Genomic DNA, 14124 nt, shown 5'->3' with positions numbered 1-14124 from the left:
AAATGTCGAAAATGTTAAGCTGGGGATGCTGAGAGAGGCAGATTTATGGCCCTGTCCCATTTAGCTATGGTTTTATTTACATCTCTTAAGCTAAGCAGATTTAGGTCTGATTAATTCAGATATTCGAGGTCCCATGGAAAGCTCTAGATGCTTTACTCTAAGCAGCATCTGTCTGCAATGTCCAGCGAGTATTCATATAACGGTATAAACTGCTCCATAAACAAAGTGCAAGACGCGTCAAATTTCACTTTTCTAAATTATGTTAAATCGGACCCCAAACCACCACTTACCAATGTGGACAAGTCCAATTCTTGGTCATTTTTCACGTAGTGAGGAAAATGAAGGGGAGGGCAGGGATTCTAGCCAGAGTCACACTGGTCATGGCTACTTTCTGCTCTACTCACTGCTCCATCAGCGCAGAGATGCCCACCCCAACCCCCCACTCCCACAACCAACACTCTCTGCCTGACCAAAGTCTTGGCCACAGGCACGCAACCACTGCTCCATGGCCCCACACTTGATGTCCAGACTCCACAGGCACTCTACAGCCATCTTTCATTTAAGATTGTGTTATCTCAGTGACAGTGGATGGAAGCTGGGTCAGATCTCGGCCTCTCTCAGAACCTATTAGTCCCATCTCCTCTCCCAGGACCAGGGCTCTCAATAGCCCCACATCTTTTATCCTGGAAGTCCCAAAGCCTCCACGTGCTCCCCCTGGAGGTGATCCCCATTAACATTCATTGATGGGACACATCCCCTTTACTCCCTTCACAGAAATCCGTACGGAGGGGGGAGGAGGGGAACCTGATAACTTACTTTGTTGCAATAATAAATGACCTCGGCAAGTCAGTGCTGCCACCACCGCTCAATGGAAACGAAACCAAAAATAATTACTACCAAAAGTGGTTAGAGTGCTTCCAATTCTTTTTCTAAACCTTATATACAATAACCTCAGGGGCTTAATCACAGTATGACTGAGGTTATTATCTGAAGCTTTAATGAAATCATCCTTAATAAGCCATTCCTTGAGTGTCTAACGTGCAAAATACCATGCTTGACGCTATGGGGAAGATAAAATTAAAAAGACATGTTTGCTACCTGAAGACAGTTTCAAGTCTTGAGGGGGAGATAAGACATGACCACAAATAAAGGTGATAGAGCGTCATGGAAAAGGTAAAAACCAAGTTTCCTTGAAGCCCTTCCAAGCCTCACTTCCATGGAAGGTGCTGGTTAGAGGACCTTCCGGAAGAAGATGGGCCTTGGGATGAGCCTTGAAGGGCAGGATTGCAGTAGACAGAGACCGGCCAGAGAAATATTTGTAGTGATACACTTTCTCTCTTAATCAGTCCCTGCTGGACTAAGGGCACCAGCTAGAGGTTGCCTTTCATCACTGCTGCTCAGAGCACATGATGTGATGGGGTCATTATGGCAACTTGCACAAAGGTACATATCCTCCCTAAGGTCTGTCAGCTGGTGGCCAGGCAGTGACTACTCTCACCTTGGGGCAGTAGTGGGAGATTTTTTAATATTATTTTTTATTGTGGTAAAACATATAACATAAAATTTGCCATTTTAATCATTTTTAAGTGTACAGTTCAGTGGCATTAATTACATTCATAATGTTGAGCAACTATCACTATTTCCAAAACTTTCACCATCCCAACAGAAACTTTGTACCCAAAATGGAAGGTTTCCAATTCATTCTGACTTCTACCTCCTTCATTATAATTTGTCCTAGTTGGTGGATGGCTTTTATCCCTCCTTCTGTGTATTGCTGTATGTCATCCCCACAGTCCAGCCCTGCTCATTATTTGACATACACAAATCACAGCTTGTTTTCTGTGGGAACCACACAAGGACCAGCTTAAATCAACATTATCATTATGGTGCTTGCTCCAGGCCATCCCTGAAGCACAGTGGCCACACAGCTACTTGGAGAAAACTCCCATAGGTTGGTGATACCTGTCAGTGTTGGAGAAATGTGGCTTGAGTTTAGGAAGCCACAGAAAGGATGTATATGTGTATTTTTTTTTCCCCCCAAGGGATGTTACCCAGGCAAAGAACCAACTAGGCTAGCTAAGGGTTGGGGCCAGAGTGGGGAGTACAGCACAACCCAAACCTCTACACTCTCAAGTTCGCTCCCCATCCACTTGTGTTTGTCTATTACAGATGGAGTTCCCGAAGGTCTTCCCCAGCCAGCGGGCCTTCATATCTGCCATCCTCAACATGCTATCACTCAGCCTCTCCACAACATCCCTGCTCAGCAGCTACTGGTTTGTGGGGACACAGAAGGTGCCCAAGCCCCTGTGCAGAAAAGGTCTGGCAGCCAAGTGCTTTGACATGCCGATGTCCTTGGTTGGGGGCGACACCAACACATCAACCCAGGAGGTGGTGCAGTACAGCTGGGAGACTGGGGATGACCGGTTCTCCTTCCGCACCTTCCACAGCGGCATGTGGCTATCCTGTGAGGAAATCATGGAAGAACCAGGTAACCTCCTCACCCCATCTGCCTTGTTTGCTTTTCCCCCAAAGGATTCCACCCAGACAAAGAACCAGCTAGGCTAGCTAATAGCTGAAGTAGGGGTGGGAAGTATAGCACTCCTTCCTGCCCACTGGGCCTCACTTCCAGGCTTAGCATCTTCCACAATGTTCCTTCCCCGTAAACCAAAAAACCGGTTGCCCTCGATTCAATTCAAACTCATAGCGATCCTATAGGGCAGAGTAAAACTGCCCCATAGGGTTCCAAAGAGCAGGTGGTGGATTCAAACTGCTGACCTTTTGGTTAGCAGCCAAGCTCTTAACCACTGCACCAACAGGGCTCCATAGGTTTCCCTTTTTATCAGGTCAGAGTCCATCTGGTGTTCCATCTCTTGCCTCTTTAGTAGACTGCTAACAAAGGGGCTCGCTGGTTTAAAATAGCATTAACCTTAAGGATTCCACTTAGACATTTAAGATTATGAGAATTTCCATACTAGTGAGCTAGAATTGCTGTTTAGAAACAAACCATGTTGAGATAAATATCGTAAAAAAAAAAAAAAAGTTCCAGCTCTACCTAGCTGTGACCTTACATAAATTACTTCATTTCTACAAGCCTTGATTTTCTCATTCTGAGACTAAAGGGTCATAGCAGATCACCTTTAAAGCCCCTTCTGCCCCCTCCTCCTGCCCCAGTTAAAAAAAAAAAAAGTGTTCTCTCATTCTAAGTATTATTGTTGCAATTTTAAATGTAGGGGAACTGAAGCCAGAGAGGATAACTAGATCATGTAAGGAGGCCCATGAGGAGCTAAAGATAGACCCTCCCCGGTCTCTTGCCACCTTGGTACATGTCAACAAAGCAGGCACTGTGCCTGTGTGCATTAGTCAACGTGGGTTCCTCAGGTTAGGAGGGATTAGACTGAGGACTTCGACTCTTCCCGGCACATAGCATCCAACAGTCACCTTTTAGCCTGGAAAGAGAGCTAAAAAAAATTCCTAGTGCCCAATTTCCCTAATGGACTAAGGGGGAAAAGTAGACAAAGGAGAAATATAAATGTGTATTTGTCAATTATTACTGTGCCACAGCACTTCTAACCCCAGTCTTCGAAAATTTAGGGCCATTCAGTCCAGTGGCACAACAGCAACAAAAAGATATTAGTTAATACTAGAATTGTTAACTCTTCCAGGTAAGGAAATGGGAACATTTTTCTGTCTAGGCACTCTCTGGGAATGTCTTTCTCTTTGTTACCGGTAATGGAGGAGAAAGAAATTGATTTGGATGACTCTTGCCTATGCCGTTCATTTATCCATGCGCTCTTGGCTGCTTTCTAAAGGAGACATTTATTGACATTATTGTATGCTAGGCAGGCACTGTGCCAGAGTAAATGGAGCAGCACCAGGTATGGGGGTGGGGAAGGCTTTCATCCCAATTGTCCCAGGAAGCACCCCCACAAAGTTGTACCTTGTATATGTTTCAGGGGAGAGGTGCCGAAGTTTCATTGAACTCACACCACCAACCGAGAGAGGTGAGAAAGGACTACTGGAATTTACCATGTTGCAAGGCCCACGTCACCCCACTCTCCGATTTGGAGGGAAGCGGTTGATGGAGAAGGCTTTTCTCCCCCACCTTCCCTTGGGGCTTGTGGCAAGTATGTAGGTTTGATAAATAATTTAGTTGCTAATAATGTGGTTTCTCTTGATCTAAATTGTACTGTGATCTGCTTTTCTTTCCTTCTGTGCCCCAATGAGAGACACGAATCCCTTCTATAGCTGACTTTCACTCATCTTCAGGATTGAAAAAATTTAACAGTGGGGATAAAGTTCACAAGTAGAAAACCACCAACAGCCTTACTCTTTTACTAGCTTTTGCCAAGTAATCAGGTCGAATAGTTTAAGCTTTTCCTCCAATAATTTTTTTGTAAAATGGAAGGAAGGACTAAGGAAGGAGGGAGGGAAAGGAGAAAGGAAAGAAGAGAAAAAACAACAAAACTGATTGTCTCAAAATTAAGTAAGGAGCGAGAAAAAAGTTATATCCCTGCAAGATTTTATGAAAATTGGATGATTTCTTAAATTTTCCTACCAGTATTTTCAGTCAAGTGTACTTGATAATATACTGGATACTGAGCAGACTGGGAGCTGAGTGAGATCAAAGAACACAAAACTGGTGTTCCTAGCGGGTTTCAGCTGTCTCATTCTCCTCTAGGTTTTTAACTTCTAACAAGTATCATGTGTTCACCCACTGGTTCCGTTATTAACTGTCAGAGTAAGTGTTCCTTCCTCCTCTGATTTCTCACAGAGATCCTCTGGTTATCACTGGGAGCCCAGGTCACCTACATTGGACTTCAGTTCACCAGCTTCCTCTTGCTACTAATGGATTTGCTATTTACTGGGAACCCTGGCCGCGGACTCAAGCTTAGTGCCTTTGCTGCTATTTCCTCAGTGCTGTCAGGTGAGCACCTCCCAAGGGAGCAGAGGTGGTTGTCCTCAGCCATCTTTGAAGCACTAGCTGAAGGGTTTGAGTCTCTAACTTGAGGAAAAGATGGAAGAGCCCAAGGGCAGTACAAAGAATGGAGTGTGAGATACACTACAAAAACATCTTTAATTTTAAATCGAAATGATGTGAAATTTTATATTGGATCACTATGTATATTACCAAATAGTTTATCTCTAGGTTCATTTTATTTGCAAGCTTTCTCAATATATGAAATATATGTTTGGTTTATTTTTCAGTCGTGACATATACACACATTTTCAAGGCTACCTTGGTTGGATAAAGTGAGAGGTGCTTATATGAGATCAAGAACAAAGTCAACATTGCAGCAGCAATGCTGTGCAAAATGATGAGGTTGCTTCCTAATTGTACTCCCCTTAGATGGCGATGACAGCCTTTGTCTAAGGGTTTTCTGCCTTTTTGTTTCCTCTGTAGGCCTTCTGGGGATGGTGGCCCACATGATGTATTCTCAAGTCTTCCAGGCAACTGCCAACTTGGGTCCAGAGGACTGGAGGCCACATACTTGGAATTATGGCTGGGCCTTCTAGTAAGTACTTATCATCTCCTGAACCTTCCTAGTCCCTTCTCCAGCCAACCTTCATTAGATCTTCCCCCCTAAACTATATGCTTGCTCTGTGTCCTTGTACTGTCCCTTCATCCTCAGAAGTCTGTCACAGCCAAACACTGGGCTGGACCATCAAGTCATAGCCATTCTTCCCCACCTCCCCCAACTTCTGAGGAGTGGCAGAGATGATTCTTCTGGTTTGTTTTGTGAGGATGTTGCCTTGTCCAGTTGTTCTGAGCTATGGCAATCGCCTCTTCCCCGGATATGTATGTTGCCCATGGGAAATGAAAACACCTTATGGCTTATGGAAATTCCTTATATTTTATAGTTATACTGGATGACTCAAGGCATTGAAGGACAGAGAAATGGAGGAGATTTAGCCTCAAAATTTGGATTGAATTCCATTCCTTGAGAATGGTTCACTCTTCTCCTCTAATGAAATACTCTAATTTCTTTCTCCTTCTTCCATTCTTATTCCATAAAGCTGTGTTAGAAACAAAACTTTCCCTATAAGTCATTCCCTAACTCATAAAGAACTATTTTAGATTTCCTTTAAAAAGCCAGAAGCAACAACCATGACAAAACACATTCAAGCTATACTTTCCCATCGCTCTAGAGCTTCCCACTCCTTACAGGAGCCTGTATAGTTGCCAATTTATACTTGAATTTCCATTCTAAAGAAAGCAACATGGAAACCTATTTAGGCATTTTTTCCTTGAATGTCTAAGATCCTATCCCCTTTCTCATGGTTTAATACGTGCTATTTGATTCAGGGGTTTTGGTCTACTCCACCAGCCACCACATCAAGCTTAGCTCATTTTTCGGACCCACGGTTTCTCACCTTTGTTTATCTTCAAGCCATTCTTGGCATAACATTCCTGAGCTCAAACTACAGAACTCCCAGCAGAAGCAGCCCACCTGCTAAGCAGTCTAGAAGCTTGTCAGAGGCAGCAGACAGGAACGTACAGTACCAGCAGGCAGCCTGGCTTTAACCATCACCGGGCCTCATGGAATTCCTCACTAACCTCACAAAACTTCCCATTTCCTGAGCTTCCCAGAATTATGGGGAAGTTTAGGAATTTGGCTTTCCAAATTTATAAGAATGTGTTTGATACAGTTCCCTGGTGTCTTTTTTCTTTCTTTCTTTCTTTCTTGAATTTATCCATTTTCCCTTAATCTCCAGCTTCTCTCCCAGCCATTATAAACTCCCTTAAGCCAAGAACCACACTGTTTTCATAGTAAGTAAATTCCATCACTGCAACCTATAATATCTCCAGATTTGTACCAAATGTTTCTGGAGTGACTCTCAGAGGCTCATCTTTGTGGACACTAAGACTGCAAAGTTCAGAACAAAGGATGGGAGAAGAGGGATAATTCCTCTTGGCATGAGTGAAAGAAACCTTTGGCAGAGTGTACGTGTCTTGGGGGAGGAGAAGGGAAGAAGGTTGTTGCATTAGGCTATGCCCACTATATACAGCTGAACTAAAGGTCTGGAGATTATAAAAGGTAAAAAAAAATACACGCACATAGACCTGGGCGGGATAAGAGAGCATGGCACACCATGACAACTAATCAATTCTGTTAAACCCCTTGTCTGACTTTAATACTGAATGAGTCATTTTCTCTTATTACAAAACAATCAGAATGTACCCTCCTAATACAGACTAAATAAGTCCTCTTGCCTGAAACATGGAGGAAAGCAGCACTCTCAGGTCCCTAAATCCCCGAGACACTGACTTGACTACTAAAAGGAAGAAATCATGTTTCGTTTTCACCCCTCTAAGAAAGATCCTCATGGTCCACTTTTTGTGTACGTTTGTCCCTAGCATGGCCTGGGTTTCCTTCACCTGCTGCATGGCATCTGCTGTCACCACCTTCAATACGTACACCAGGATGGTACTGGAATTCAAGTACAGGCACAGTAAGAGCTTCAGGGAAAACCTGAGTTGCCTCCCACATCACCACCAGTGTTTGCTTCAGCAGCTGTCATCTGCAGCCCAGCTGGGGGGGCCTTTGACTGGCTACCACCAATACCAAAACCAGCCCATCCGCTCTATCTCTGAAGGAGTTGACTTCTACTCAGAGCTACCAAACAGGAGACTTCAGCAAGGGACCGGCCAGGAGCTACAAGAAGAGGTCACTGGGTCATCTGCAGAGGAAGAGCAGTGTTAGGAATAAGTGGGTTTGGAATGCAGGCTAAGCCCTACCTTACATGTTTGTTATCAATATGAGCTTAAGCCAAAGTTTTGTTTCTTGAATATGGTTTTTAGAGGCTAAGAATAAGGGTATCTTCAAGTACAAGTCCAGTGGGGCCTCCGGATGCCATTGCTCCCTTCTCCTTCAGAGCTCTGTCTCCTTTCACTCACCCCCACGTATCAGTTTCCTCTGGCTGCTGTGACAAATTATCACAAAATGGGTGGTTTAAAACATCAGAAATTTATTGTCTCATAGTTTTAGAGGCTGGAAGTCTGAAATCAAGGTGTCAGCAGGGTCATGCTCGCTCTGAAGGCTCTAAGGGAGGATCGTTCCTTGCCTTTTCCTAGCTTCTATTGGCTCCGGGCAATCCTTGGTGTTCCTTGGCTTGTAGCTGCATCACGCCAAATAAGGTTCACATTCTGCCAGTGGGCATGAATTTCTGAGGAGACACTATTCAACCCCACTATCCTCCATGTCTCATTTCTCCTTCCTGTGCATTCAGAATTCCCTTCTCTCCTTTACTGATTGTTAGTTATGTCCCAGGTCCTGAGATAAGCAATAGAGATTAAAGGGGGAGGGGGGAGGCATAAAATATAGTCCCTGCTCTTAAGGGGCTTATAAATCTGCCCATTTGTCTGGGATTTGGAGGAGTAGAGGTGGACAAATCAAAAGGTTGGAATGAGGCTCAACTTCTGAGGTATATGTGTGAATTTTTCTGGAAGTAATATGTGAAAGATGAAAGCACTGCTGCAAGCTTTGGCATCTGGGACTGATGTCCTCCACACTCCCTATTCGTGTCTTACATCCACATTATAGACACCCAATACAACGTTTTATTAAATATTATCCTAGAAGCCATTCTGAGAATCGTATAACATAAGACAGCCCCTAAAGCATACAGAGACATATCCACTTACAAAAATGGTTCACAGAGGCATTTCCAGGTAGGATTATGGCTCCCCAGTGGAGAACCATACTGGAGACTGCCCCAGCAAACAGGGCTAGGGCATACACTCCTCTCTAAGTCCCCACCTTTTCCTTATCCCTTCTGAGAGACTTACCCTATTATCTTCTCCATAAAGACTGCCATCCACCAATTCACCCTTTCTCTTTTCCATAAGGGAAAATAAACCATCTTTGATGGCTAAAAAGAAAAACAATAGCACACACGTATGTTCCTATACATAGTATTTATTCTGTAACACTTCACATTTTAAATAGTGCTTCCTGACAATATATCAGCTGGCTTTTCTTTAATATGGACAACAAGGAGAGCAATTCACATTTAAGGGGGTTATTGTCACCATACCAAAACAGATGGGTAAGTAGAGACCATTTGAGGGATGGTGAGGACGTTGTTTTAGAGTAAGGGGAGGGTTTGTTAAGAGAAAAAAAGAAGAGAGATTGGGAGGAGAGAAGACCCCTGCATTTGCAGAAGCCATTACTATTTCTAAATAGTGGCCGTACTGGCTTTCCTGGCAACCCCACGTTGGGAGCAGGGAAAGAAAGGAGCACTTCCTATCTTGGATGTGTGGTGGAGTGGCTGCCTGTGAGGAGAAGGAAGTTGAAGGACACATTTGACAAGAGACCAGCACCCACACTGCTCAGATGAAGCTTCCTCAATCTTGAGCCACCACATACATCCTTGGGTACTGGCTGCCAAGAGGGAGGAGAAATCTAGAGGTGACGTTGTGTTTAGCAAAAGGAGATTCAAACTTACCACAGTCAAAACAATCTCTCAGTCTGCAAACACACCGTGAAGAATTCAAGGACATCATGTTTTTCTAGCTTCCTGTTACACATTTTCTGGGACTCACCCAACATGAGCACAGTCTTCTGCCCAAAACAATCCCCCCAAACCTGGTCCTCAGTAAATAACTGTGCGTTTTACCCCCGCCTAGAGTGGCTGGCTTCCGAGAAAGCTTCAACATGGTAGAGAACTAGGTCTAAGCCCTTGATGGCTCAGCCCAGGCCGCAGGACAACAACTAAAGTTTTGAGTGTTCAGCTGGATATAATTAGTCCTTAGGATTCTGTACTAAACAAGATCCTAGGCAACTTCTACCCAAGTAGATTCATACCCTGGAAATGAACCTGGGATCATCCCCATACTCTGTTATATCCTCTAACTGTTCCCCCAAAGTCTGTAATAAGCGGGACCTACACAATCCTTCCAAAGTGTTGAAACAAACTTTGCTCTCCAGGGCTTAAGGCAGAGGTGTCCAAAAATTTAGTAAGGCCCATCTGCAGACCAGGCAACATGCCTGCCTGGATCTACTGCTATCAACCTCCTGTTATGTCCTAATGTCTATCAGTGGGCAATTAATATATATCCCTTTAAATCTGACTGTTACTATCAGATCAATAAGAATTTTTCTCTGGAATCCCTTCATTAACACAAGCTAAAAAGATACAGGTCCAAGTATCTCAATCTATCTCAAAACTGTTCAAGAAGAAAAGCAGCTCTCCCCCAGCTAACACTGGATTTTCTGTTATATAAACAATGACCTAGAAGTTTGGAAGGGAACTTAATAGTGGTAATAAATTTATATATATATATAGAAGAAGGGGGAAGTAAACATTGGGAAAGTAAGCCCTAGAGATAATTCTAAAGAACATAGCTATTTACAAGTTATAGTATTTACATAGGAATTTTCTCAAAATACAGTGGTTCAAGGGCTCTATAAGGAAGGAGATCAGCAGGGCTGAATGGCTGCATACTAGACTCAAGTAGCAAGGGTAAATGTCCAGAAACAGCTCTGCTCTCATGCAAGCAAAGCTAAACTATCCCTGAATAAAAGAGAAAGCAAAAAAAAAAAAAGGTAGTAAGGAGGAAGCCCTAGAGGAAAAGATAAGAAAGCGAAGTAGGAAAGAAGCAAGGATATCAGGCTCAATTGTTCCTGACGTCCAGTTTTCATCTAAGTTAAGGATAGCATACACATACAGTCCTGAAGTTGCTGCTGTTAGGTGCCAGTGAGTCGATTCCAACTCATAGCGACCCCACATACAACAGAACAAAACACTGCCCAGTCCTGTACCATCCACACAATCGTTGCTATGTTTGAGCCCACTGTTATAGCCACTGTGCCAATCCATCTTGTGGAGGGGCTTCCTCTTGTTCACTGACCCTCTACTTTATGAAGCACGATGTCCTTCCGGGGTTGGTGCCCCGACAACATGTCCACAGTACATGAGATGATGTCTTGCCATCCTCACTTCTTAGGAGCATTCTGACTGTACTTCTTCCAAGATAGATTTGTTCCTTCTTCTGGCAGTCCACGGTATATTCAATATTCTTCTCCAATACCATAATTCAAATGCATCCATTCTTCTTCGGTCTTCTTATTCACTGTCCAGCTTTCACATGTATATGAGGTGATTGAAAATACCATGGCTTGGGTCAGGCGCACCTTAGTCCTCAAAATGACATCTTTGCTTTTTAACACTTTAAAGAGGTCTTTTGAAGCAGATTTTCCCAATGCCATGCATCTTTTGATTTCTTGACTGCTGCTTCCATAGGTATTGATTGTGGATCCAAGGAAAATGAAATTCTTGACAACTTCAATCTTTTCTCCTTAATCATGATGCTGCTTATTCGTCCAGTTGTGAGGATTTTTGCTTTCTTTATGTTGAGGTGTAATCCATACTGAAGGCTGTGGTCTTTGATCTTCATCAGTAAGTATTTCAAGTCCTCTTCACTTTCGGTAAGCAAGGTTGTGTCATCTGCATATCACAGGTTGTTTCCACTGCTATTTATAAGGTTTTCACTGGTCAGTTTTTTTAGAAGTAGACTGCCAGTTACTACAGTAAAAAAAATCATGACTGTCATAACAATCAAAACCACATATAAAATAATATATAGGCTTCGTCAGAGATGGGTCATTTAAACTATTTCTCTTGCTCCCCTTGTCATAGGAAAATAGTTACTCTTATGGCCACTAAATATATATATAGATTGAAAGCCTGAGGAAACAGGATACTTAAGACAAGGAAGAGGTACAAACGCTCGTGTGGCTAACTAGTCTGCCACTACCAGGCTCCTTCTTACTGCTGCCTGTGATTGGGAAGTAGCCTAGGTACAGGTGGGAGAGAATGGGAAAAATTTCGAGTGATCCTCAATATCAGAGGTAGGACATCTGGAAGACTCAAGACAACCAAACAAACCAGATGTACTTCATAAGAGCAAGAAACTGGATCCCTGGAGCTTAGGACGTATCTGGAAAATACTTCACCACAATACTAAAAAATACACACACAGTATAACACAAAATGAAACATTTCCTGTTACAGAATTTCCCAGCAAGAGCTTATAAATTAGACATACAAAAATAAAACACTTATAAGATTCACATTTCCAAACTACACACACAGTGCCTACAGGAGGTTAATGTAGGGACTGAAAAGGTAGGCGAGACATCCCAGCCAAACAGATCTTGCTGTTTTCAGAGAATTCCAACATGCCTTCCAAAGTGCTTTGTAACAATCTCACGGAGGTGCTAAAATGAGGTTCAAGTCTTCCTTCTCTCCGAAGAATGGATGTTATACTGACAAGACAGGGTATTCATTCTATTCATTTCTTTAGAAACTGAAGATTCCATCAGGCTAGACCTAGGAAAAAAAGTGGATGTATCAGTGACTTTTTTCAGTTATTTTTTTAATGGTAGACATTATCAAAGAAAAGAAATAGGAAAAGCCTAAAGGTCAGAATATTCCTCTAAAGAGTTTTCTGATTTGCCTTGCCCCAGTTTGTAAGTGCCCCTTCAGAAACGCCCAGAGACTTAATCTTTTTCTGTGATAAATTCTTGAACTTTGAACTAGACCATAGGAGGCCATAGACAGCATGGTAATTCTTTGTCATACGGACCTGCCACAAGAAAAAACCCACTGCCATCGAGTCGATTCCGACTCATAGCGACCCTATGGGACAGAGTAGAACTGCCCCAAAGGGTTTCCAAGGAGTGCCTGGCGGATTTGAACTGCAAGCTCTTGGTTAGCATCCGTAGCACTTAACCACTATGCCACCACAGATCCTGCATAATGTTAGCATCATTGACCCCTGCCCAGAAGACACCAGTAGCATCTACCCCCTCAGTCATTAGGACAATAACATGACCCCACATTTCCAAATGCCCCTCAAGTGAAACGGTACCGTTTCTAGCTGAAAACAATTAAACTGAGGACCATTTCTTAATGATCATGAAGCACCCTTAGGAAATAGTGCTGATCCAAACAAATGGATCTCCCATTCTCCCTACTTTCTTTCAAGAACGAAGTTGGAGTGGGCATTTGTCCTAAACCCAGAGGAGTAACCAAATACTTCTTTCAGAAGCTATTCACCTGGTAAGGAGAATCGACAAACTTTATCCTAGAGAGGAATCTTCGCAGCTCCCCACGGCCAATTTTGGGGGTGGTCTCCTTTAGCTGGACCATTTGGCCCTCCATGAGTGCCCAGCGTAGACTAAGCTTGCTGACCATCAGGGGTGCTAAATGGCCTTCAGAGCTTTGCCCTGTTGTCCTGGTAACATAAAAGGCATCTTTCCAGAGGTCGTTAATTCCAACTGAGGAAGAAGAAAAATGAGAGCAGTTAACAAGGACAAATACCTTCCACTAAAAGGGTGTGGTTTGGTTCAGCAATTAGATTCATTCATTTATGCATCCATTCACTCATACAAGAAATACTGAGCACCTAATAAATACAAAGAGTCCCTGGGTAGTAAAAACAGTTTACAACCTCAGCTGATAATCGAAAGACTGGAGGTTCAAGTCTACCCAGAGGTGACTCAGAAGAAAGGCCTGCTGATTTACTTCTGAAAAACAGCCACTGAAAATTCTGTGGAGCACAGTTCTACTCTGACACACATGAGGTCACCCTGAACTGACATCAACTTGATGGCAACTGTTTGTTTTTGTTGTTGTTTTTAATAAATGCAAGGCACTGAGTTAGGGAGTGGGCGCAGAGAGGTGAATGACTGAATGCCAGCAAAGCAGTATACATGTCTCCTCCATCTTTGCACGTTTGCTTTTCTAAAGTTATTTTCCAAAAAGCCCCAACTCAGGAAATGAGAGGATGTGCCAACTACAGCGAGAATCCAGTATTTTCAAACAAGCTGCGTTAGGCTGGGTTTTCTAGAGAAGCAAAACCAGTAAAGCCCTATGTGTATATAGAGAGAAATTTATCACAAGTAAATGGCTCCCACAGTTGTGGAGACTGGCAAGTCCCAAGTCCATGGCGTCAGGCTAAAGATTTCTCCTGACTCATGTAGCTGCAGGGGCTGACGAACCCAAGATCAGCAGGCCAGATGGCAGGCCACTAGCTCACAGGCTATGGAGGCTGACAAACTCCAAGATCAGCAGGTAAATTACTAGCTCAAGTCCCAAGAGCCAAGGTCAGATGATGAC

At 43.3% G+C, this 14124-nt stretch overlaps 2 protein-coding genes across 2 annotated transcripts in view; one reads left to right on the top strand and one right to left on the bottom strand.

The window, feature by feature from the left end:
• The window catches only part of GSG1 (germ cell associated 1), a 90915-nt gene extending 83127 nt beyond the window's left edge, over positions 1-7788 (top strand). The window contains exons 6-10 of the mRNA XM_049884840.1: positions 2170-2488; positions 3954-4001; positions 4772-4924; positions 5402-5513; positions 7358-7788. Of these exons, the coding sequence (XP_049740797.1) occupies positions 2170-2488; positions 3954-4001; positions 4772-4924; positions 5402-5513; positions 7358-7703 (978 nt within the window). The 3' untranslated portion in view covers positions 7704-7788. The remainder of the gene's footprint in view (positions 1-2169; positions 2489-3953; positions 4002-4771; positions 4925-5401; positions 5514-7357) is intronic.
• A 1122-nt stretch (positions 7789-8910) lies between these two features.
• The window catches only part of FAM234B (family with sequence similarity 234 member B), a 61640-nt gene continuing 56426 nt past the window's right edge, over positions 8911-14124 (bottom strand). Inside the window, exons 12-13 of the mRNA XM_049882516.1 lie at positions 13063-13283; positions 8911-12333 (exon numbers count right to left, since the gene is read on the bottom strand). Coding sequence (XP_049738473.1) covers positions 12328-12333; positions 13063-13283 — 227 coding nt within the window. The 3' untranslated portion in view covers positions 8911-12327. The remainder of the gene's footprint in view (positions 12334-13062; positions 13284-14124) is intronic.

Source organism: Elephas maximus, chromosome 4 (genome assembly GCF_024166365.1).
Source record: "Elephas maximus indicus isolate mEleMax1 chromosome 4, mEleMax1 primary haplotype, whole genome shotgun sequence".
NCBI lineage: Eukaryota > Metazoa > Chordata > Mammalia > Proboscidea > Elephantidae > Elephas > Elephas maximus.
The sequence above is the reverse complement of the archived record's forward strand: the minus strand, read 5'-3'. Positions and strand labels throughout refer to the sequence as shown.